This window comes from Eutrigla gurnardus, assembly GCF_963514095.1.
Source record: "Eutrigla gurnardus genome assembly, chromosome: 12".
In the NCBI taxonomy this organism is placed as follows: Eukaryota; Metazoa; Chordata; class Actinopteri; order Perciformes; family Triglidae; genus Eutrigla; species Eutrigla gurnardus.
In genome coordinates, this window is record NC_139926.1 from 14,196,613 (window position 1) to 14,222,967 (window position 26,355).

Sequence of the window (26,355 nt, forward strand, 5' to 3'; positions counted from 1 at the left end):
CATATGACCTTATGAATACATACATCAGGAAAGAGAGTCAGCGTGAACTGTGCAATTCACGGATGTCTCTGGGGATTCATAAATAAAGCTGGCAGACGGCGTATTTCAGGAACAAGCACTTTCTAGTGTGATTCATGGACAGCTGTCTCACTGGAGCGCCGTCAGGGGAAATAGATGCAGCGGGGTCATCTACTGCCGACACATTTCTATAAGGCAGAAAGTTATATCCTGATACGCTGCTGGTTTGTCCAGGGCAAACAATAAGTCAGTCTGTACCTGAAGAAACTTTATTCATTATAAAAGCCATAAACCCTTTACAGAGTCACTTTACAATGACTAAACAAATAAAGGAATATACATACACCTTTTAAAAATTATGGACATTTCCTAAGCATGGAACTGCACTCAATAAATGTTGAAATCTGTTAAAACATTGTTTCCGCTCACGAAACGCAGAGGAGAGAATGCTTAACAAAAACTCAAGGGTTTGTGTATTTATGTGTCAGTTGCATGCAAGAATGAAAACATTTTCAATTTTTTTTGGCAATGGGAATCAATGTGGCAACAAAAGCCCAGAAAGAGAGAAAGAGTTAATATCACTAAGTATGTCCCTGTGACTCTGCATGGTGAAGCTGGCTGACGTTAACAAATCACTGCAGAGGAGAGCCAGCTTCAGCTCGGAAGAAGAGAAGACATCTCTCGGATCACAGTGTAGATTTAGCAAACACCATTTTCTGTAGTGAGTGTGTGTGTGTGTGTGTGTGTGTGTGTGTGTGTGTGTGTGTGTGTGTGTGTGTGTGTGTGTGTGTGTGTGTGTGTCAGCTTAAAAATGACATGACAGTAACTGCACAGCAGCTGAAAGAGAGGAGGGACTGCAGGACCAGTATCATCCTACAATCCCAATAAACCCCATGTCCAATATAAGATACACAAACAGATCAAACCAAGAATAATAATTGAAAAAAAAAAAAGAAGAAAAACGATTACTCAGTAGCATCAAAGAGTTGATTCAAACTCTTCGATAGGCCGTACATTAGTCCTATTAGGTGCTTGGTTAGGTTTTCTCACGCGGTCTGTACAGCATCACATCTTCAGTGGTGCAAATTAAACGCTTGCCCTCAGATCACCCCATCTTACAATCTCATGCATTACGTTGAAGTTAAGTGAAGGCCTTACCCTAGTCCGTTATACATTTGACATGCACATGTTTGTGTGAGTTACATCATCTCCAGTAACTATGGTAGCGTACCTAAGGGTTTTCAAAACAGGATAATGAATTAGCCAGTTGACAAGTCGCTTCGTTTGAGTGGAGACAGTGATCAGTTGTTGATGTAAAGTCACGGTGTCCCATTTCACCCACATAACAATGAAAAACATGCGCGTGGAGTAAAGGATAGTTTGCCTCGGAGGACGGGAGTCACGTAAACGGTGTGAGCAGGAGAATTACAAGTTCCATCTGGTTACCGACAACCCCTAAGCTCTTTTTAATTACCATGTTTTACTCATTAAAACTTGCTGGAGAAACACCATCCATCTTCAGACACATAAAAGCTGATAGATTATATGACTTAACTCAAGTAAGACCCAAACATTAGACGGGAGAAGCCGGTTCCATGGCCTCCATACCATAGCCCTTATAAAGACTGAGATGGGTGGTAAAGAACAGCGTACGCAGGTTCAGAGCTCTTTAGGTCAGACATCTATTATTGATCATAATAAATATCATTCTCACATAAATAGATCAAAGGTCCTGCCCTAATGACCTGGAAGGCAACCTGCTGAAGAAAGTATGAGTATGTGTGTGACTTTGAATTCCTTTATGTGGGTGTATATGTCGGTTTCCTTTGTTTCATCTGTAGCATTTCAACAATGACAAAATCCAATGTGTCTAAAAGAGTCCGTATCAATTGGTATTAATGTTGCACAGGTTGATAATGTGAACATTAATACGGAAAAGACCATTAGTCCACTCCCAGAGCTCGGAGCTGTCTCTCGATCTCGTCGTCGGAGATGGTGGCCTGTTTGGAGGAGGCGGCGCTGGGGACGCTCTTTCCTGCAGCTGGAGCTCTCACCATCTGGAAACACACACAAGGCAGAAAAATCCCATTAACTAACACACACACACACACAAACGTACTTGTTGTAACATTGGCTGTGGACAGCTGCCTACCGCCACTCCAAAGACAAATGTAAAAGACGTGTTCAAATACGATCCAATATGGTCAATTATATATTGGAAAACTATTAACCCCACATAACAATTCATGGCTTGGATACTTTATGATGCCCTTTAAATTACTATAGCCCACCTCAGCCTTAAACATTGTTTTTACAGCATCAATCATCCTTCACTTCCCTTAAAAACAGGGGTTTTTTTGGTTAATGGTCAAATATTTCCTGCACTGCAACATTCTTTATAAAAGTGTTACTTTTAACAGCCTGGCACTCCCCATCAAAAGGCATAATTTAATTATATCGATGTTAATTCATGCTATCACTAAGTGCCTTTGTCTTTGCTGAAAACTGAAGCCATTTTCCTGCACTTGTTTTTTTTTTGTCATACTTTATTATTATTTCCAAATGACAATTCCACTGAATATGACAATAACACACATGGTGTGCTTACTTCTACCAAACTACCATATTTTATGAGTCTTGTAACTTCCTTTCAGCTTCAGGGTTGATTGAGAAAGCTTTAATTGTTTTGCTTTTCTGAGAAAATGCACAGTATGAGAGCATTCGGAGAATTCTTTGCTCTTTGTCTTTTATTGCGATTGAGCAAAAAATAATTACACTCCCTAAATCCAAAAAATCAGTTTTGCAGGACTTTGTGAATCTTGCTTGTTTATTCTCTCCAGCTGCAGGCTTGTTTATGGGACAGTTTATGGGTTTGTACAATGTGTAATGATAGGTAATAACTCAAGAAGTCCCCCAGGGGGAGCCAGACATGCAGCAGATGGGCAGCCTGGCACTTACACACTGACTACAGTACAGGAGACTCAGAAGAGCTGAAGGCGAGCCCCACCATGTGGCAGCTGGAATATATTTTAATGGCAGAGTAAAACCCATGTGGCACAGTTGCTGGGGGATGATTTAAATGTGTTAAATGTGCTTTTAGATTTTCTAATTTTATTAGAATATTAAAGTCTTTTCCAACATAAGGTCAGGGGCAGTCTCTCTCTCACTCTCTCTCTCTCTCACTCACTGACTTCTTACCTTTCCCGAGATCTCGATGCCGATCTCATCCAGAACCTGGTTGACAATGTCCTGAGATTCCTCTTCATCTCCAGACTCGTCAAAGATCTCATCTAAAGTGTCGTTGACTGGACAGATTGTGAGACAGCGAGGGAGGAAATTAGGACAGACAGGTCAATTAAATCAAGTATGTTGATTTTCAGTCACACTTTAGAATAAGAAAGATTGTGACCTCAAACTAGTTAATGTATGTATGTGTGGAGCAGTTACAATTGAAATAGAAAAGACTCTAAATTGTCGTCACAATCATACATTTATATTTATCTTTCTCTAAGTGAACAGACAGCAACACACGTCACGCCTTACACCGTCACATGTATCCTGACAATCTGGTTTTGGCCCGCCTGTGAATACCAGAGCTTATAGTGAGTGTGTGTGTGTGTGTGTTCATTACGAGTCCTTACTCATGTCCTCGGTCATGCCCATCTTCATGTTCTCCTTCTGGAAGTCCTGCATGGTCTGAAGGGTCTTTTGTGGATCCATCTTTTTATTTACTGCTTGCATTGTCTGTACACATGATTAAAAGAAAGGTCAGATCATTAATACGGAGGTTTTAAGGCACTAAGGGAAAGCAACACAAGAGCTGCTCTTGAGAGAAAACAAACAACACAGCAGTTAAGTCAGACTAAATCTAAATTATGCATCTCCTTCCTTCCTCTGAAAGATCAGCTGAGTCCGACATATCTCATATATATATACACACACACATACACACACACACATACACATATTTATCACATGTTGAAAGGAAAGGAAAACAGAGTAATGTTATTATTCTGTGATACTCCGACAACACCTCTGTTTTGTGTGTGTGTTCTACTATCTTCAGTCTTTACTTAAATTATTATATTTTATATTATATTATATTATATTATATATATATATATATATATATATATATATATATATATATATATATATATATATATATATATATATATATAAATATATAAATATATATATAAATATATAAATATATATATACATACATATGTACATACATACATACAGAACACATATTTTCCTCTCTCTCTGAAACAGCCAAACACCCACCTCATCATCACACTACATTAATCTGAAGCCTAATTATATTTGACCCGTGTATGTTTGCAAAGTCTCTGTACAATACATCGCTCCGGGCCAATTACCACCTTTCACACTTCATTAACGACGACGCCACCAGATTTGGATTCAAACACGAGCGGATCCCTCATTAATAGTTTAATTAGAACATTAAAATATTGATACTAGTAGACGCTGAAACTAGTTCATATGCAAAACAAACTACAGTATGAAGAATTCCATATTTTAAAACCTCAGACCAGTGGAATTAAAGGGACAGGGTCCAGGATCTTACCTTGGCTGTGGTGGACATGGCGCCGGCCATCTTCATTTGTGAGTTCATGACCTTCGTCTGTGTGGACATGGAGGTGACCTTGGAACTGACAGCGTATGTGCGGTTCTTCTGCTTCCTCAGCTGGACCAGCTGCTTGGCGAGAATCTTACAGGCCTCCTTGTTACCACTCTTAGCCATTTTCTTGATTTCAGCCTCCTGAAGGTGGAAGAGGAGATATCTCGTTTGTCAGTTGTCAGTTTTAGTTAAAGAAGCAAATGGAGCAGCCACTAACAGCTCCAAATTGCAATTTAAAAATATAGTGTAGATATCTGGAACAAATCCATTAAGCCCCAGTGTCTCCTGGGTTTATGGGCAAGCATATCATCTGCCTAACATGGAAAATAAGTATTATATTTAGACATAATGTTCATGTGTATAAGCATATAAATTAAGAAATAGAGAGTTTACGGTTGCCCATTTTGCAGATTAGCTGTAGCGGAGCAGCAACTTCACACAAAAGACACATTTCTCTTCAAAGTAATGTTTTGTGAACTTTATAATGTCAGTGTTCGCCACCAATTTCCCATCTGTTTCAGCAATACGACATGCTGAACCATGTCGAAAGTCACATTAAAAATGTTGGACGATAAGGACGGAATATAATCAACAGCAAGAAGATCACAGGTAACTCTGGAATCCAGGGTTCAGAATGGGCCGATGCCATTTTTGAGAGAATATTTGAGTTTTCCATTCCTTGTTTTCACCATCTTAAGTGATGTTCCATGACTCTGAATTACTTTTGCAAAGTACATTGTGTAATCATCATTGTGTAATTAATTTCTCTGTGCCGCTACTGATCTTATGACCAGTAAAGTACTACCAGGATTTCCTGACAAACAAACAAGGACACACTATACATTGATTAGCCGATATAAATATATCCACAATGCTCCCAAAAGACTAATGAGTTTGCAAATATAGACATAGTGAATTAAGTCATATGGATCAGGCCTTCCACAAGGGCAAGCAAATACATGCTTTTAGCTTCGGTAAACATCAGAAGACACACTGATGCCCACGGGGAACCTGTGTGTGGGCACGAGTGTTTGTGAGCGTCCCAAGAGACATGAGTGGAGCTGCAGCTTATGGCGAGCTAGCCAGGCCTCTCAGCACTGGTACGCTGTGTACAACAGGCCCAGCATGGGTTGTTTTTTTCCTTGAGTGTGAGCTAAAAGCCTCTTCAGGAAACAACAATCAATTATTAATGTTTGATGAAGCAATAGACATCGCCCACTTAGCTCAGCGTCACACACACGCGCACACACACTACAGGTGCAGTCTGTTCAGCCAATTTCTTTGCTTTTGTGCGCAGAAAAAAATTAAATAAAATAATGTCAAATGCACTGCCATCTGAAAAACTATGAATGCTTGAACAGTGAAAAAATACAGAGGAGTGTAGTGGGACTTCTGCTGATGTGAATCTTATAATGTCTTATTTACTGTCCTGTCAGAGAAGGAGGGCTGGGGCTGAAGGACTGTGATGGATGGATAGTGCTCTCATCGACGTGAAGGAATGCACACACAAAATGTGAGGCTGACTTTGCCTGGTAGGAACTGGGAACCCTTAAGTATAAACAGACAAAGGTTTGTCCGAACAACAGATGGACAATTTCTGCAACAGTTTCGTTCCAATTATCCAGTTAAATTTACATTTTTTTAAATCAACATGTGTTCTCAATGTACTGTATTTTCAGGCATTCTAAAATTTACCTAAAACCAATTTAACAACAAAATAAAAAAAAACTCAATACTGAAAAGTTTACATGACTTAAAATGTACATCATTAATTTAACGTCTGCTCTGTACCATTCATGCATTCACATTGAAAGCATGCAAAATGCAAGTAGGGGGGGGGGGGATTGCAACAGTCATGATTGTGCTTATCTGCAAATATAGGTCATTTCCATTTCTTAGCGGAAAGATCTTTTATTCAAAACATGTAACAAAGCTTTAAAAAAAAAAACTAGACTAATTAGCGGAAAGCATTAATGAGGAATAAAAAATTGGGTTCTCCAGGGAGGTAATTATGTCCTGTATGATATTTACTTAATACAACAGAGGGAGACAGCTTCTTTTATCTTTCAGAGAGGGGAAATGTTACGTGGGCCTGTAATATAGCCTTATCGTGTAACTCTAAGTGACTGTTTTTCTGTGAGAGAGAAAGTAGTCCGACTCGCCTGCAGCAAAGCCACCACACTAGATAATTCTCATTTTATTCATTAAGACCAATTAGCCAATCAGGCTAAATCCCAGATTGTAGGAAGTGGACTTAATATGTATGTCTAGTTATGTGTATGTGTTGGGAGGGCAGGGGGGGTCTTAATAAGCAAGTGATGCAATATGTAGAAAATGATGGAAAATGCCTTGGAGATACTTTTGTTCCCAAGACTTTTTGCATGTGTGTGTGTGTGTGTGTGTGTGTGTGTGTGGAGTCTCACCATTTGCTTCTCTTCTTTCTCCAGCGCTGCTCTATCCCTGACGATCTGTCTCTGAGTGCCACGCAACTCCTTAGTCTGTTGCTTGATTACGTCTTTGGAGAGAGCCAAAAGGAAGAGCGGTCACACTTTGTAAAAGATACAATTGTTGAACATTTATTACACCAAAATGCAAATACACACTCTCTCTCTCTGAATGTCTTTGATTACATGTATGACCTTTACTTGTGAGAAAAGTCAACTGGAACGTCAAGCTAAAACACTTAATTCTGCACTGTGTCACATTTCGTGCAAAATATGGAGATTATTTATTTATTTATTTTTTTTCTATGTGGTTTATTCATGGTATTCATACATTTTCTATTCTCAGTGAACAAAGAGAAAAGTGGTAAAAAAAATTGACTGAAAATCTGTTAGGATTATGATGTAAAAATCTGGACTTCACTGTGTGCAGTTAGAACCAGCAGCGTCCAGGTCAGCTGCATGGCTTTGGAAGACATTTTAAACATCTATTCTGTGGCTTAATGGTGATTATGTTTGAGTGCCCACATAATACCTCACGGTAACAAGCAGCATGCTGAGAATGCACATGGACACTGAGGAAGAGCTTGGACAGCTCACACAAATATTGAGTCAGCTCTAATCTACCCACGCGATGTGGTATCATGTGAGATAATGGATGACCCTGAAGTCAAACATTCATCCACGACTCCTGAGTGAGGGACAACCCAAACAATCATGGTCACATGACCAACTTCAGGACCCCCAGAAAAAAAAAAACACAATATTTGAGATCTTTCAAATCTAAACCAGAGAAAATCTAAAGTCTGAGGTACTATTGGATTTTGAAATGTACATTTATGAAGAATTCACACACACACACTTTGAACATGTTAAAAAAAAAATTGGGAAAAAGGAAAAAAAACAGAAAAAGAGGAAACCCTCTTGCAGGACAAATGGATGTCAATAAATGAGCACAGGATTACACAATAAATAGGTTATCAGGGAAAAACAAGATTAGATAGTATTTAAAAAACATGAAGCACTGATCAATATATTTCTCTACACTGATACAGCTCCACATTCATGAGTTGCTATATAATGTTAAAGGAAACAGCACTTTGGAAAAAGCAAACTACTGCCAGAAAATGCTTATTCTCTCTAAAAAGTTCAGCAATCATGAACTTGGTCAACGGACGTCAGTGCGTTGGACCACTTGTGGGAACGACGCATGTATACGTATACGGTGACGTGCCGCCAACGTCTCAAAGTGGGAGGGATATCGTCCTACAAATGTGTGATCTAACCACCCACCCCCCCTCTTACATTCGCCAAATAACCAGAAACCACTTCAGCCGTCTACCCAGGGCAACAACGAAAAAACTCCGACCCAGCATGCCAGAGATGAGAGAATTTAATAAGGAGGGATGGAGACTGTGAAATGTCACCGCTGAGATGACCGGACAACGGCTTGGAGGTAACACGGCACAGTAAGTACAGTATGCAGAGGATCGGTACGGGTGAAACTGGAAGGACAATGATGGGAGGAGTAGGGAGGCGGTGCTGTGGAAAGATTTACCATAGCCAATGGAGCGTATTTTTAAACATAAAGGCGATACACTGCGATATTGTCATCGAATTCTCAACACAAGTAAGTTTGGGGTCCAGAGGAGGTGAACTTTAATCTGTCCCCTCTCAGTATTTGAAATTAAATAATTGATGTATTAAATCATAAAAGAGAGACCGCTTTTCCATTTTGACCCTGTGAGGCTGATTACCAGCCTGGAGATGAATACTAAAATATTTAGAGTGAAAGGCTTTTCAGAATCACTGTATATTACAGACTAAAATTACAACACTCAACTATGAAGACATCACATCATGTCATGTTTCCACAGCCTTTCCTTTACATAAGAGAAATGTGTCACACAGTTTATGATAAGGTTGTAGTTGTTTTATCACAGCAGAGCAAGGCAGTTACTTAAGAGTCTTTATGAGACAGAAATGGACAGTAATGTACCTTACTAATGTCTGACAGGAAATGTGAGAGTTGGAAGTGAGGTAAAGTAGCATGTATTATCATTTAAATTAAAAAAAAATACTCATTATATAATACAAATAGTCACAAACAAATATTATACCTGCTGATAGCTATGAATATGACATATTCTAAGTGTTTACACACATATGATAGCTGGGGTTTATGTTTCCGGTTTCTGTTCAGACGGTGTGAAAACAATTACTTAACCTTAGCTTTTGTGTAGCAATCGAGACACCGTCCTCCTATATGGAGCTAACGTTAACAGATAGCTAACAAATACACCAGTGTGTGGAAACTAACCTAAACGACCCCTTTGACGAGTAACACCGCATTGTAGTTCACAGTTTCCTACATTGCAATGTTAATTCACGAATAGCATGTTAGCTACATTAAGTTTGGCGGCGCCTCGATGCTGGTTTTAGACTTCAGCAGGCATTGTGACTGGTGACTCAACTAGACCCAAAACAGGTCGAACGAGATAGCGTTGAATGGGGAATAGCGAAGTTAATATGGGAACAACACGACAGCCTGTCTGTACACCCGGGCTAAAAACAAGTTAGCTAGCTTTCCACACAGAGCAAACTTACCATCGACAGTCTTCTTCTTGAAAAGGGAAGCCATGTCGCTGCTTTAGTTTCAACTTAAATACAAATCCTACACTATGATACTGTGTGATTCCTATCGTCAACACAGGCGTTTATAGCCGTCACACCTGAGCGGTGGGTCAGTTTAGCAGCTTCGGTTTCCTGGTTGACTTTCTGCCGTCGGAGTTCCTCCCTCAGCTGACTGACTCAACCGCTCCACGTGACGTCACGGCGGGACTCTCATGCTGCCTTCACTTGTACCTCGTGAAACACCCGATCGTAACAAGAAAAGTATGTCTGAGACGTCAAAACGACGCCAATTAATGAAGAATATAAACACCGTGGAGTCACCCGTCTATTTTCTGTTGGACTGTAAGCCCTATACACTCCAGAAGAATGGAACCTGAATGCGGACGTGTATGACTGCACCCACAGATACATGTGTCTGTGTACAGGGAGTAAACGTCAGACAATGATAGCTCTGCTGTTATGAAGAGTGGTCCCGACAATGACCAAAATAAATAAATACATCAAATTTAATGTGTACACAGTAAATTAAGACATTAGATTACTACATCAGTCCTATTTTGGCTACCACTCAATATTCCATGCAGTAAGTGAAGGCAGCATGAAGGCAATGAAAATGATAAAATGTTCATTGGCAACAAAGACATTTCTTATTGTCGCTAAATTAATTGGCAAAACAAGCAAATTAAGTCATATTGCGTTTGCATGGATTTTACTTTTTCCACGTTTACAGGATATTTTATTGTCTCTCTCTTCCTTTCAGTCTTTTACTATAAGTTGAGTTTTTGTGTATGCAAGCAGTCTATGCATTTGGGCATGTTATCAGTTTATATATACTGATCACTTCATATACAGAACAAAATAACAATAAAAACAAATTAACTGTTGTAGGGGAACAATCAGGGAGTTCCTGTCTATAAAATAACCCCCGTGGCTTCTCACAGCATCATAAATTCTGTTCTCAATTTCCTTCCTCATCTCTTCATCCCAAGAGACGAGGGTTTTCATGCACTCCTGTGTGTATTCATATATTCCTATTGTCTTATTTCATGTTGATGCTGAGAGCAACTTTATGTGCGGTGGTGGGACTCTTGAACCATAACCAACTCAATTTGGTGCATGTGTGTGTGTGTGTGTGTGTGTGTGTGTGTGTGTGTGTGTGTGTGTGTGTGTGTGTGTGTGTGTGTGTGTGTGAGAGAGAGAGTCTGTGTGTGCGTGTATGAGTGGTGTAATGGCGCAAATGATCTCGCAGCAAGAGAAATAATCCTGCATACTTTATGATCTCATATCAAAATTTAAAATATAAGTTAATTGCATATCTTCACTCATCGAAATTAAAATAGCCTGATGATTATTTGAAATGCATGGATTTCTAGTGGCGGTGGGACGTAGCAGGGAAGATGTAAGGTGGGGTGACTCGGGCCCAGAAGTAAGGAGAGATGCCAAGTTTTGGCTGGAGCAGAGGAGAGAGGGGTGACATTGAAGAGAAGGAGAAGAGGATAGCCCATAGCTCTTTTCTCTATCTCCAAGGAGGTGCGTATGTATGCGTGCTTGCCTGTGTGCATTGGCATGTCGTCCTGAGGCGTTGTTCTTGTTAAGGTTATTAGGGAAGATGTTTGGCGCTAATCAGTGGGGGACTACAGGGACCCCCACTAAACGGTCTCATCATCAGAGAGCCCCAGTGGTGATAAATCTAGCCCCGAGCACCCAGAGGGCCTGCAGGTACCAAGCCTGTATCTGTCTCTAGCCGTAGGAGCATGGGATGCATATATTGGGCGCTCAGTATTTTATGTTTTGCTTAACACTTTACAGATAGTGAATACTGGTGCAACGTAGTTTGTGTTTGTAGGCACAATGATTTAATTAATAATATACATGTAAATGTACAACCAAGGGGAATTATACATTAAAATATATAAAATAAACAACAAATAAAATACATGCCACAATTCCCCTTTTCATTTTCACTGTCACATTCAGCATCACTTTCCTTCCTTTTTGTCTCCACTTTCTTGAACTATCTCCGTCCCCCTGTTCTCCTCCTCCACTCTGTGATCTAGCCCCGGGCTAAGCATACATGGAGTGTTAAGGCACTAACTACAGAGTGTATAGACACACTCTCTCACACACACACACAGCAGAGAGAGACGTTCATGTGTGAAATGAGATCTCTGCACAATCAGTGGGAGTCTCAGCCATAAAACACATCAAGCCTTTCAGCTTTAAGGTATCAAGGAAATCTCACAGATCCTTTCATTTGATGGCCGTGACAACTGCTTCTTTCCTTCTCTTTACAGATAATCTCATGGACATCCAAAGAAGAAGGCAAGTGTTGGGTCCATTGACGAGGGGTCCAATATCTGCCCCAGATATCCAAACCACAAATTCCATTATTTTCTTTCTACTTTGTCATTTGCAATAGAATTTCAACAAAGCTCCCTCAGGTCTCCTCCGGATGTATATCTCATTCCCCATATTTATCGAGCATAAATCCTGAGTGATAATAGAATATAAGATATGACAATAAACCACATTCTTCCCTGTGCCCCTGACATGTAAGCAGGCTGAAATATGTTTGTATGCAAACACAGAGAGATGAGGCACTGTGATGGGAGGCATGGGATTTCAACACTACTTCTTCTCCCTGATGGATGGATACTTCACTGCTACCCAGATGGAGAGAGATGGATAGAAGGAGGCAGGGAGGACACAAAGAGTACCAGGGGGGTTCAAAGAAGAGGAGGATGGAGGGCAAATTCACAAGAAGAGGGGGATGAATCAATGGAACAATCAAAGATAGAGAAGAGTGGGGACAGGGGGAGAAGTTACAGTTTACAGATCGGTCAGAAGGCCTGGAATCACCAATCCTATAACAAATATTTAGGGTTAAATGCTGTTCATTAACCCATCATTCAAGGTATAGATTTACATTTTAGGAAATGCGCTTTTCAGTTGTAAATTAGATGATGAGATTCATACAACTCTTAAACCTGTCTGCTGGACATAAAGCTACATCCAGGAGATGGCTATTTTATCTTAGTGTAAGACCATAAATGTTTGTTTAATCCTGACAAAAAAAAGATGTAAAAACAACCAACAAGTTTTAGTTTTATGGGGTTGATTATTTCTTGGCCGTGTAACACTAAAAAGGTACGTCTGGTTGCCTCGCAACCTCACAGGGGGTCATTTTACACTTTGACTTTGTGTATTAAACAAAAGAGAAGATGTTAATAAGTGAGCTCTAGAGGTATTGGCAGACAGAGTCACGCTAGTTGTTTCCAGTCTTCATGCTAAGCTAAGCTAACAGGCGTTGCAAATTTAACAGACTGCAAGAAAGCAAATAAGCCAATTCCCCCAAAATGTCAAACTATTCCTTTAAAAAATAAGATACACGCTAATCAGGTTCATCTACATTTAACACGATGCAGTTTGTTAGTTATAGTACAATATAATTCATCACTCAGCAGCTTCACACTACATACAGGAAACTTTGAAAAGGAATTATCTCCAACATGACATTTTAATCAGTTTGTAAGTATTGGAGATGATTTAGGACATAAGGAAGACAGCAGGTGGCTGAGAGAGCAGGAAGAGACGGAGGGATACTACGAAGCAGGACGACCCACTGATAGCAGCGGGGGAGGCAGGGGGCGGGGTGTTTGGTACGGTCTAATAAATCGAGTGAGTGACTCCACTCGTTTCTGCCTGTGGGAGGAATAGTCGCGCTCACCGGCACAGTGCAGCATCAGGGAATTATGGGTAATGAGGGATTATTCTCCCCTGTAGTGTTTGCTCATCATCATTGCCACTCACAGCCTCCCCAGCCTCCCATGAAGCACGCACACACACACACACACACACATGCCCCCTAACGCAAGGCAGATTTAGCATAGATGCAGGTGCAGAGTATAACTGCCAACATGTGCAGACACACACATACACACAGTGGCACACACACACACATCTTGCAGTCACGCTGTCGGTTTTGTGAATAAGGTCAAACAGCGAGGTGTTATTGTTTAAATCTGCTGCTGGCGCCAATTTGGAAAGTCACACTCGCAGGCACACACACACACGGTTCAATGACACCCTCTTTTACCCACAGGTCTTTCTTTGCCTGAGGAGGCCAATCTGTCCGAGGGTAGATCCTATGCATCAAACCAGAACCCTCTTCCACCTTTCTCTCCCACTCTCTTCTGTCTCTCCAGTCCGTGGTCCTCCTCGCCCCGGGGCCAGGCCGTGACCACAAGAAGTAGGCTGGTGGTCCCAGTAGGGGCCGAGGCCCAGACACACCATTAGCATGAGGGAATTAGACTTATTACAACTGGAAGGGCACCAGAGGACGAGGGCAGAGGAGGTTTCGGGGCGTCTTGTGAAACAGACAAAGTAGGAAGCTTTGTTATTCAGACATTTGTCGTACATGGATGTTTTTGTAATGCTAATACATGGAGTGAGTGTTGTATATTGGTCTCATTCTGAATGTCATATCCTGAAAAGCCAGGATGATACTTTTTAAACGAGGACCACGTTTGTGATGGAAGTTTATGTTATCCATTTAGGGCAGTGTAATATTTAAGGACAGCTGGATACCGTTTGTCCATTGAGAATCATCAAGCTGGAGCAGCAGAGAATCACCTTCGTCATGGAGTTTTACACCTTTTAATAAAAAAAAAATAAAATGCTATAATAACAAGAGCCTTCTTTTCCTTTTTTTTTAACCTTTAACATGAATTCATGTAGTCTTTGGTGACCCTCTCCTTTGTAAATAGCTTAATGTGTGAAAATAAGATACAAACACAGTAAAGACAACAGTTTATTGCAAGAGAAACCGAAGAGAGACTGAAACCGAATAGGATATAGGCCTACAATAGATTTGATATAAAAACACTGTTTAAAGCAATACTCATTGTATAGCAGTGATGAAAAATCTCGGACCTGAGTCGGCCTCTAAAGCAAAATAAAGGCAAACACTGTTCACGTCCCACATTTTCGCTCAACGTAACGTAAAAAGAAGCTCCTGTGTCTCATTTGAGTTTTTCATTCATGCTTTGTCTTACCTCTGCTGTAGATCATTTTAATACGGTCACAGATTATATGAATAAAATAGACATTCTTAGTATGTCAGCGTTTAAACCCGACATCAAAATGTTGCTCCAAAAACTAATAGAGCAAAATGGGAACCTGCATGCATAATTTCACACATATCCAAAGTGAAGGAACATGCCCTGCATATGCAGTATACATTATTTTCCAATTAACTGTGGATTTTAAGATTTCACATTTTAATCCATGTCCAGCCTTTGTTTAAAAGGAAAATTCCGCCTATCTTGACCCTCGAAACGGGGACAGCACGTCTGTCAAGTGGATCCCACCCTCCATGACCATGACCCTGTCTTTGAGTCTCCATCATGTTATTAACTTCTGCTGGGCAGCCTTAGCAGTTTCCTTTATCTTTACACAGTCAGAATATGGGTTAAAACTGGGGGATGGACGAAGCAATTATCTGCTTCTTAAGCAAGGTCAACGTGGTGGCTTTTGAGGGAAGCCAATATCCACTGGTCAATTTGTTAACAGACAGTATGGATGCAGGCCGTCGGGCACACAAGCATGCACGCTGTGGAGGAAGTACTTTCCTTTTGTCTACTCTTTGCAATTAAAACTCCCATTTCCATTTATAAAACGTGCAATAATGGCTATAGCAATTAAAACTGAATATGTGAGATCACTGAGATAATGGAAAAACTAAAGCGTGGCGCTTTTGTTTGACAAAAAAAAAAGAGCCATTGTAACAGTTTTTTTTCTCCTTTGGCTTAAAATGGAAATTCCATTTCCATTAACTTACAAACGACTGTCGTTTACTCATTAGAAAACACACTGGTGCTACAGTGCTAATGATGCCACCATGTTGTTGTGTGTCTCATTTAAACTAAATTATATATCAAGATGCATGTTTTAGTTGTGAATTAGAGGCACATCTTGTGGTAGATATAGCAAGTATAATTTGTGAATATAACAATGAATAAAAAATCATCTGTTATTGCATCACTCCATGTACTTGAATATGCACTAATGGTTCTTTAATTAGACTCTTAGCCTAATTAAATTCTAGACGTTTGAACCCCTCCCCCACCTCTCATACACGCGTATCTGCATGGAAATATCCACTGAATGTACCTGCAAACAAAAAGTGTGTGCGTGTAAAATGTACAAAAAACAAATAGCATATTTGTTTTAAATAGTGTAAGAGCTTGACAGTATGCCAGTTATTAAATTGGGCAGATGTTGGCAGATGATGGGTTTTTTTTCACTGACTTAATATGACAATTAAATATGAATCAAGAGATGGTACCCAGTGTAATAAATATATTATCCAGACTTTGTCATCAAAACCCTAAGTACTGTAAATGCTGTTCTTTTAGGATTGTCCATGATAGAAAATGTCTTGCAGCTCAGTGACATCTACATTGGTATTGGCCTCTACATGTAGGTGAGAGAGCCTGCACAAGAGCCTCATCATTGTCATCATCATCGTCATCGTCAAGTCGTCCAGAGAGTCAGCAGGCAGGTGTGCATTTCTGTAGACTCTCCCCAGGGCTAAAAGAACAATAGCAACCGCACTGCAAAACTCATGATGCTGCAGTCTGCTTAATGTGAGATATCATCATCAACAGCACTCAGCGTTATCTCACACCTGCCTCATCAGGAGTGCATTGATGAAAAAGGTTGATCTTTTAATTTTAATTTTAATTTGGCAAGATGCTGCATTTTTTTTTTTTTTGCTTAAAGGGGGGGTTTGACAAAAGCTTTTAAATTCTTGTTTGGTAAAAAAGTGTTTTTAATTGTCACCGTCAATGTCTCCAAACTTGGAGATTCAAACTTTCTTTTTCCTCTGAGACTCAGATCTGGGACACAATTTTTTTTTTATTCTTGGGATGTACCCCCAAAACATCCTCCTTCACCGAGAAGAATGTTCCCCTGAAATGTGCCTCCGATCTAAACCAGTGATTATTAAACACGAGAAACTTCTTTAGATCTAAAGCACTGGGGGTGCCCCTTGTTCCTTGAAGGGTTTAAAACTGCAGGAAAAGCAAACAATTCTCCAACTCCACTTAAATGTGTGTCCCTTCCCTTCTCCCTCCTCTGCTTTCCCTCCTAAAACATCCACTAATAACCATCTCTGTGCCTCATTAAGAAGCAGAGGAGTAGAGGCACGGGCTGCTCCAGATGTTTGGCGGAAAACCCCCGAGGTCCAGCGTCTGTGTCAGAGAGCTTGTGTGTTTCTGTCTGTTGTAATGTGCACCATCAAGTGTGCATGATTGCATGCACACGTGTGTGTGTGTGTGTGTGTGTGGGGTGCGCGACGCCACTATGAATCTGTGCGTTTGATACTTCCTGTCCTATCTCCAGGCGTCTTTCTGAGTGTTCCACTGCCCCACTTCCACAGCAGGCGAAGGAAGCCGGCGACAAGATTCCCTCTATGAAAACATTAGATGGGCTCACTCTGCCATCTCTGCACGATTCTATCATCCGTCTCTTTGTCTGCTGGTGTTGTCACACTGAGTGATCTGGTGGCAGTGTAGGATTTGATTGATTTATGGGGCCGATGCTGACGGTTTATTCAAATCTGGCCCTGTCACTCGTTCCTACGACGGCGTATTAGGGCCACTGTAGGAAAAAAAAAAAGAATGTAGCAGAGAGAGATGGGCAATATTCAGAGAAAAAAAGTAGTGAACTTGCTACTTTCATAAAACTTTATGAAGTAGCAAATTAGCTAGTTTTAAAGTTGCAAATGTGCTACTTTATTACGATGCTAACAACAGGCATTTATGCTAGCTTAAATCCCATTAATGTTGCATGTTTCTAATTCATACATCACACGCCTTGCTAAGGTCCTTATGGTGATGGCTGTTGATGGTTATTGTTGTTTTTTTTTATAAATATGGACCAAATTGTCATTTTATGGGTGTTTATTGATTGGGTAGTTGTGCTAAAATGCCCCGAAGGGCCCCAGGTGGAATCAAAGTGAATGAAACATGAGTAAAAAATGGCGAGACTGTTACTCGCTTGCCATCGACGTCTCCGGGGTCTCATCAGATGTGGCACCTGGTAACAGGAAATAAATAATACATCTTCCTGTTGTCTTTCTTAAACATTTCCAGTGCAACACATCCCACATAGGGCAAATGCACATGGAAGCCATTCTATAAGTAACACAACTTTCCTTTTCATATGTAAACACAATGATTAATGTTGGCCCCACACAACCTCATGTTGGGAAAGATGGGAAGAACTCCAGACTTTTAGATAAAGGCCTTTTTCACAGACCACATTCTGACTTGTCACACTAAAGCACAGGTGTAAATAATACTAATAATAATAGATTCCATTTAACTGTCACCCTTCCAGCATCCTGGTATTGTTCATGTCAGCTCACTGTCACACAGTTATGACTTACTGGGACACTTGAATACAACAGAGCCATCATTAATGTTGTTAGTAACACCTGAGCTCTTCATACTGAGACAAGCCGAAGGGCCTATTAATGTGACTACAAGATGGATTAGTGGTGGTGTGTGGGAATGGAAGTGGGATGGCTGTGTGAATATTTACAGTGTGCATACAATACATATATATGATTGCATTTTGTGTGCAATACATCTGACAGCAGAGACAAAAGTATCCCCTTGTGGTGTTAATACTACTACTAATACTACTACTACTAATAATAATAATAATAATAATAATAATAATAATAATAATAATAATAATAATAATAAATGGAACTTATATAGCACCTTTCAAGGAACACAATAATATGATAAATGATAAATAAATAAATAAAGATCTAGCAGGCGTTATTTATTACACTTGAGTACTGAATGTGAGACAGAAGGTCAGTTCCTACACACGTCACACTTGGTCTTGGTGAACAAGATAACATCCTATCTAACCTTGGCCTGTCTCTGCAGCACCCTTCTGTCTCAATTTGAACTGAAAAATTATGTTTAATGAAAATAAATTCTGAGTAATCTGGTAATTTGATTTTCAATTATATTGGGTCTTTATACATTATATTGTAAACCCCTTTGTGTCCCCAAATGCTGCTTGCTTTTGGGTGAGCCCTGTGAATGACCTGTTCTTCTTTGGCTTGAGTTGTGAGTCATGTAATTGGTTACTGCACTTAACAGAAATTACCTCACATATAGTTGGATCACTTTTTCCTCAAACTGTGCAATCTGGTGATATTTCCCTCTTGACTCAATCCGACTGAAGATCTCTGGCCAGGGGGAAACAGATGTGCCCGACCCAGTGGAATCAGCTGCTCGGGAAGAGCAACCATGATGAGCGAGTGGCACATGGTGCTTAAGTGCACGAGGAGGGGGAAACTTCTGAAATGCACAAGTCCTGGAGCTTGCAGGAAAAACAGCATCTTGTTGGAAGGCAAACAATATGTAGAGCTTAAAAAACTTCTGGGTGATGAACATGAAGTATTTAATTTAAAAAAAAACATCCTTATTACTGAGGTGAATGTTAAGCGGAACTGCATGGTTGATCTGCAGTACTACCCTCACTGAATAGGAAGAAAGGTGAGTTTTGATGGACACATTTTGAAATAACTTTCCTTATTTTTTGTTAACATCAAATTGTAACATCCACTAACTGGCTGTGTCTTGTTGGGGTCCTTTGCTTCTGTTGCAGATGGTACGGATGTGTGGTTTACAGCAGGTCACATTCAGGGTCAAACTGACAACCATGTCATGTCATTGGCCTCACCAACAGGTGGCAGCAAACAGCTCAACTCAGTCCGTCAGGAAGCTTCATTCAAACAGGGAGAGATCAGGAACAATCACTGGCAGTAATCATCAGAGTGTCATTGATTCCTCCTTTAAACATGTTAAACATGTAAAAACATGTATGTACATGTGGCAGGGAACCATAGGTCATCATAATGTTTTCCTTTCCTTTTCATCCACTTTGTTTCTTATTGCCTCTTGTTCTGATATATTACGTCACATCCACTTTATCAAAATCATCTTAATATTCAGCAATGACATATGAACATAATTTAGATCATCTGTTCTCCGAACCCTCGACTCCACTGTTATCTTCCGGCAACAAGTCAAGGCCTATTATAAAGGCTGGCACACAGTCTTAAGGTATGGGGTGTGACATGCACAGTGTAACTGGAGCTGCGGTGATGGATGGTTTCAATAGAAGGCTCCAGAAATAAAGTGAGGGTGTCTGCTCAGGTGCTCCTCGTCCTGACAGAACGTTTTGCCTCAAACATCATCATGTTCTATGATTGTTGCGTCAGCTAATGAGCATTTCGGAGAATGCAGACCAGATTTTACTGAGCATCTGTACCCCAGTGATATAATGTCATATGACATGAGATATCTCAATGTTCTTACCTCTCCTTGCACTAAGTCATGACTCAAAAATAAGCAGAAAATAAAAGGTAAGAAAAAAGATTTCTCTGCTCTGTAGGGTCTTTTCCATAATGTTGTAGGACACATACCAATCAGAGGCTGTCAACAAGCAGCCAGTTTAGTGGCTGCAGGCTGCAACCGACTCTCTCAATACTGGACCAATTTCAAAAATCGTTATCCCCACAAAAATATGGGAAAATGGGATCCAGGCTGAACAAAATAAAACTGAAGTTACCATTTAAGTATCTCCAAAGTCAGTGATAGGCAGTCCTGAGGTCAGGGGGACTCTGTACTATGAGATCTTTATGTGACCCAGAGTGCACACTTTTATGAATGAGCGCCACCAGAGGGAATAGAACCATTAGACTCATCATGGCAGGGCAAGTGCCTTGCTAAACTGCGCTGCTCCATGCAGGCCCTTCCCCGGTGGGCGTGAGTAAATGGCCCCAGCCTTCTCTAAATATAACTCCCCTCCAAAACTGAAAGGGAGAGAAGGAGGGAAAGGATTACTCACCCAATCAGAAGCGCTCTAAAAAGTTTTTTTTTTTTTAGGATACAGTGTGTGTGTGTGTGCGTGTGTGCGTGTGTGTGTGTCATACCGTTTTGATCCATTTTGTGGCCCCGGGTGGTGCTGGCGGAGCGCGCAGCGGGACGTGCATTGTCTGTATGCAAACTGGACGACATGGCTATTGTATGCGTTCGGGCATATACGGAGGCACCGACAGCTCGGAGGATACAGCGCGTCTGAAATCTCCGGGTTGAAGTCGAGTCGCCCTCGGCTGCGTAGTGCGCGTTTCTCTCCTCCGACCCTTCTCTTCTCGTTCACCGCTCGGCTCCGTCGCAATGAGTTGCCTGGATGTGATGTACCACCAAAGCTATGGAGCGCACTACCTCCCCGCAGCGGCGTACAAGGCGACCTACTATAACCACCATCACCAGCAACAACAGGTGAGATATTCCTCATGCAACTTTTCTAGATATATCGAGTGACGCAACTGTACTTTTTTCTCTGTTAAAAAAAAAAAAGACATTTCCAGAGCGTGTGTAGCATAACCAACTTTAATAGCAAGTATTTATGATAGGCTACGAAAGAAAATAACTATCACAGAACAATTAGGTGTAAGTTAAATATAAAGTATAATAATATAATGGATAATGTGTAGGCCTGACATAAAGTTTGAGAATGCCACGTGTCCTAAAGTCAAAGTTTTTATAGACTTTTCAGAACGCAAATATATAAATAATAATCCTTAAATAAGTTTCCTTGTTGCCTGACTTCTCACTAGGACACCACCCCAAACTTCCTTAGACTCCTAATACACACACACACACACACACACACACACACACACACACACACACACACACACACACACACACGCACCTCTTAACTTCAGTTTCACTTTTGAATGGAAAAATTCCGACCTGATGCTCGGTATTCACCTCAGGTCAGGCGTAATGACACGGAACTATTAATCCTGTGGTCAAATGGTGATGTAATGACAGCCGGTCAGTCACTCAGGAATGTGGATGAGGCACACTGAGCTTTACAAATAGTTGGAATGCAGTATGGGAAAAAAGAGAGTCGTTTTCACACAGCTCCCAAGAGAATCATTCTGATATTTAGAAATAGTTTCTTGTTTTTTTCTATGTCTATAAAATAAACATATAAATGGATTGCTCTTAAACTGTAATATTCTACTATGATTGTGTTTACTCCTAGTAAATTAATCTCTGTCTTTTCCTCCAGAGGAGGCTGAATGTTTACAGTAAGATGCAGGAGTGTATGGAGCAGCAGCAGCAGCAGCAAGGAGGAGGACGAGGGATGCTTTCCAGGGATCAGGGCCTTCGGCAGAGTCCTGCAGCACCAGGAACCGAATCAGGCCGCAGATCCACATCCGATTCAGAGCTGAAGGACGGCACTCAACCGGCAGAGGCGGAGTACTTGAGCTCCCGGTGTGTTTTGTTCACGTACTTCCAAGGCGACATCGGCGACGTGGTTGATGAGCACTTCTCCCGGGCTCTCAGTCAGTCCAGCACCTTCAACGCTGAGACCAAGCCCATCAGAGTGAGTCAGCCGTCTGCCTCAGCCACTGCTGGCCTGTGGAAAGGTGAGGAGGGCAACAACATAGTTTTATGGTGTAATTAGTTAATTATCAAAGACTTTAAACACTGTAATTGTTTCTTTCTGTCAGCGTGTTAAAGTATAATGTCTGTTTGTTTCAGATGGCGGGTCTCTCTCTGAGGGTCAGAGCAGCTCCGTGTGGAACAGCACATACGCATCCCAGGCCAGTCCTTGCCTTCCGCCGGTCTCTGTTTCAATCCACCCAGACTTCTCCTCCAGTCCCGTTCCCTTCAACCACCCGGACGGAGCTCTGTGGGCCGACCACGTGCTCTCCCAGGCCAGCCTCCCGCCCCCGGCTGCCCTCCCCGATAGCTGGACCTACAGCCTGAACACCCCAAGCACGAGTGGCTACCCCAACGTCCACAACGTCTACCATCCTCACCCACACCCCCACATCCACACCCGGCACCACCACCCCATGCTCCATTCATACCCAGCCCACAGCTCAGCGTTGGATCCCAGGTTTAATCCGCTGCTGCTGCCTAGTGTCAGGAACCAAAACCAGCCGCCCGCCAGCACAGGGAGTTCCCCACACAGCGAGGGGGTAAAGGCAGAGATGGATGCCAGCAGCAACAGCCCCGTCGCGGCCACCTCTGTCACCTGGACTCCCTCGGCCCTCCACGGATCCTTGGAGGTGTATGACTCAGGTAGATACTATTTGAGTTCAATCATTTCTCATGCAAGCGTTTGTCAAACTTGTGACACTAAGCAGAATAGAAGTAAACCTTCTTTCTTTTCCTCTTGCAGCTCCTGATCAAACCAAAGCAAAGACGTCAGTTTGGTTCTAACCGATGCACTGACAATGAGATGGACTATGATTTCACACCAAAAAGGACCTACTATGTGGCTCTATCTATGGATGGCTGCAACGCCAGCACTGTAATGTTAAATGTAGATAGAAGGCTTACTGTAGCGTATTCTACGAGTCCTGCACTGTCCACGGAACATATTATGGAGAAGAACTGGACTGAGATGACAGTGATCTGCAGGTTTGGGTGCAGGTCAAGGCCTTCAAAGAAGTATAAAAGAGGACTACTAGCTTTAAGAATGGGAGGCCTCTTCTTCTCTGACGGCACAAAACACCATTTCTCTTTCATGCAACGTGAGACCAAGTGGTTCTGTTTCAAGAGCTTGATTTTGATCCACATGTTTGCTTTGTACAGTAAATGTTTGTTGATGACTGTATGTTCTTGCGTGTACAGTTTTGCCATGCTAAGTTGTTGTTTGCTGGAAGAATTTCGCTAAAATTCTTGCCTGAATGCTACTTTACTATTTTTTGGCCTGAAGGGATTGTGTAGTGTAAATATTGGTACTCTATGTTTAAGTAATAAATTGTTGAACTATATTTGTAAGTGAAAGTTCTTTTTCAGACACAAACAAAAAATAGGTAGAAAACATTCACTTCCAATGAAATACTCTAGCTTCTATAGTACCAAGGGAAGGGAGTTACATTCCACAGACAGTTTTTGTAAGATACCATGACATGACTGTTGTCTCTCTCCATACAAACACACATGTGGAAACACACACACAACCAGACAGAAACACACACCAAAGAATGCATTTCCTGTCTGGGCAGGAAGTTTGTCACAGAGCGTCAGATCAGGACTTTTTTTTTTTTTAAATCACACACTCCGAGACCGCCTATAGATGATTGTTTGAATGTAAATAATTCAAGTAATGATCACAATGGTTATTGGTATGAGCTGGGTGCTGCTTTTAATACATATTTTAGGGTTCGTCAAGTGCCAGACCAGCATTGTTTGTATCCATCCTGACATAATCAGCAGCTGGTGGAGCTTGCGTGCATGTATGTGTGTGTGTGTGTGTGTGTGTGTGTGTGTGTGTGTGTGTGTGTGTGTGTGTGTGTGTGTGTGTCGTGAGTGGTCTGACCAGGTGGGTCAGCAGTAGCAGCTCACTAACATTCCAGCCTCCTCTCCCACGTCACCCACTTCCCACAAAAACAGCAGGATTTGGAATCTGGACCTCAGCAGCTACATTTTTATCCAAATCAACATATCGTAATGCATAACAATGTAGTAAGAACAAAAAAAACTGAGTGGAAAAGGCTTATGATATTTGAATCGGGTTGCATTTTCCTTGATTTTACTGAACAATAAAGTGTGATTCAATTCCCTCAGACAAGGTGTGTGTTTTTTAATAACAATAATAATAATTGGATATAATGAGAACAATAAAGCCTTTGCGTATTCTTATTTCTTTAGTGAGAAGGGAATTTACTGTCTATTACTTCATCAGTAATGGATAGACAGCACCCAGTGTGAGCAACATTATCTGACACAGAAGTTTAACAACAACTTGGGGAAAACACACGCAAGCAATAAACAAGTTGTATATTCATGTTTGTAATCCCATTAAAACTGTTAGGGGAGAAGTAAGAGAGCGTTCTTTTCCGATCATGTTCACATATATTTGATTAGCTTAACTTTATTAACACTTTTATCTAAGAAAAATCATTGACATGAGCTATGCCTATTCTTTTCATCCATACCATGTCTTACTGTCTGTCACACAGAATGCAACAATCCTTCCATGTCCATCACCTCTTCTTAAAAATCATCCAGCACATCTCTCATGCAGTTGATGTGTGAAGATAATAAGTTTGTTCTGTTTGTATTCATTTTGGCGGAAAAACAATAGGTTTTAATTTACATGTAAATTGAAGTGTTAATTCACATAATGTTTCAGCAAAAGCACATCTTTATGGTTGTCTATAAAGATTAATTTGCTGTAAGAAATATTGCGATATCAACCATGGGGTATTTCAAACGTCAGGCCTCTGAGATTTTAATGAAGAGCAAGAGAATAAAAAAAGGCTAAGCGAGAGGGGAAAAATGTAAAAAGATGGGGTGATTTCAGAAGATTTTCCAATGCAGTACATCCTCTCGTCTCTTCTCTTCTACTCCCCTCTCCTCTCCTCCAGAGCTCTTAATTAGCATTAGCATATAGCTTCTGCATCAGCATGTAGTGTACTTATATGCTAACAGGCCTCCCACTGGCAGCCTTGAAGAATCACCACAGGCACTTCCACTGCAGGAAGAGCAGATACAGTAATACAGAGCTGGAAGCTATATAAAAGTGAATTATTATGTCAATTATAAAAATGATATTAAAATGGGGCAGTCAGAGATTTAGGAAATGTTGCATGTGTTAGCTGTTAATTAAAGTTTAAACCGCTTATGATTTATGCTGATATTTAAGATCTTCAAAGAAATAATTGCCGACATTGTCTTAAAGCAATGTTTCCGTGTTATAATCACATTCTGGTACATCTTTCCATATCAGAATCAGAAACATATTTATTGAATGGATACATTTACACACACACACACACACACACACACACACACACACACACACATATATCGTGCACAAAAGACACTAAATGAGACAAGAATGAACCCAGAGCGAATCTGGGGTTTTGGATCCTCATCTCCTCTTTGCCATGATTGCCTCTTCTGTGACCAGTATCTATTTCCTTTCTGTAATGTAGAATTGCATTCATTTTAAGAATTGTAAGGACATTGTTGTATTTTCTCTTTTATTTCCCTCAAATTGGCGTTTCCTTCCTTCTGAGGCTCAGACTCTACTCCCTCTTATTGCTGCCCTCTTAACTCCAACCTAGTTCTAATCCATTTCATTTCTTTTTTTTCCCTCCTTTTTTTCAAAATGTGTAATTTCTTCATTCAGACATATAAGGAAAGCTGGATGGGAGGATAGGCAAATCATTTCCAGGCCTTCATTTGCTGAACACTAAGGCAAAACAGAAATATCCAAGAATGGTCCATCACATTCATGCATATAAATAAGCTTTTTTCTTCATTAAGAGGAATAAATATTGTCTGTTTTGATGTCAAACAAAGTGCAGAGGCAGAGTCCTGTAGGTGGTTTCAAATGACCCTTCAGGGTAACAATCAAACAGGCATTATGTTGCCACCAAAAAGAAGCAAAGTTGCTGTCACACTGAAGTGACTGGGAAAAAACACAGCCCAAAGTTGATCGTCTCGTAAATGTGATTCATTTTTCACATTTTGCTTTGAG

The 26,355-nt window shown here is 40.9% G+C and overlaps 2 protein-coding genes and 1 long non-coding RNA gene across 3 annotated transcripts; 2 read left to right on the plus strand and 1 right to left on the minus strand.

Annotated features, from left to right (window-relative positions):
* Positions 1-271: 271 nt before the first annotated feature.
* Positions 272-9,904, minus strand: chmp2ba (charged multivesicular body protein 2Ba). The gene is made up of 6 exons (XM_084022644.1): positions 9,715-9,904; positions 7,090-7,181; positions 4,613-4,807; positions 3,660-3,762; positions 3,217-3,323; positions 272-2,075 (listed from the first exon to the last, which is right to left on the minus strand). Exons 1-6 carry the CDS (start codon positions 9,746-9,748, stop codon positions 1,962-1,964), a joined length of 645 nt encoding a protein of 214 aa, XP_083878770.1. The 5' UTR covers positions 9,749-9,904; the 3' UTR covers positions 272-1,961.
* On the plus strand, positions 8,432-14,388 carry LOC311021812. The gene is made up of 3 exons (XR_014598043.1): positions 8,432-8,576; positions 12,036-12,063; positions 13,844-14,388. It is a non-coding gene; the product is annotated as an uncharacterized lncRNA (long non-coding RNA).
* A 6,301-nt stretch (positions 14,389-20,689) lies between these two features.
* vgll3 (vestigial-like family member 3) lies at positions 20,690-23,626 on the plus strand. Its single transcript, XM_084023163.1, has 4 exons — positions 20,690-21,116; positions 21,919-22,279; positions 22,395-22,940; positions 23,041-23,626. The coding sequence occupies exons 1-4, from the start codon at positions 21,012-21,014 to the stop codon at positions 23,079-23,081; spliced, it is 1,053 nt and encodes a 350-aa protein (XP_083879289.1). The 5' UTR covers positions 20,690-21,011; the 3' UTR covers positions 23,082-23,626.
* Positions 23,627-26,355: the final 2,729 nt, after the last annotated feature.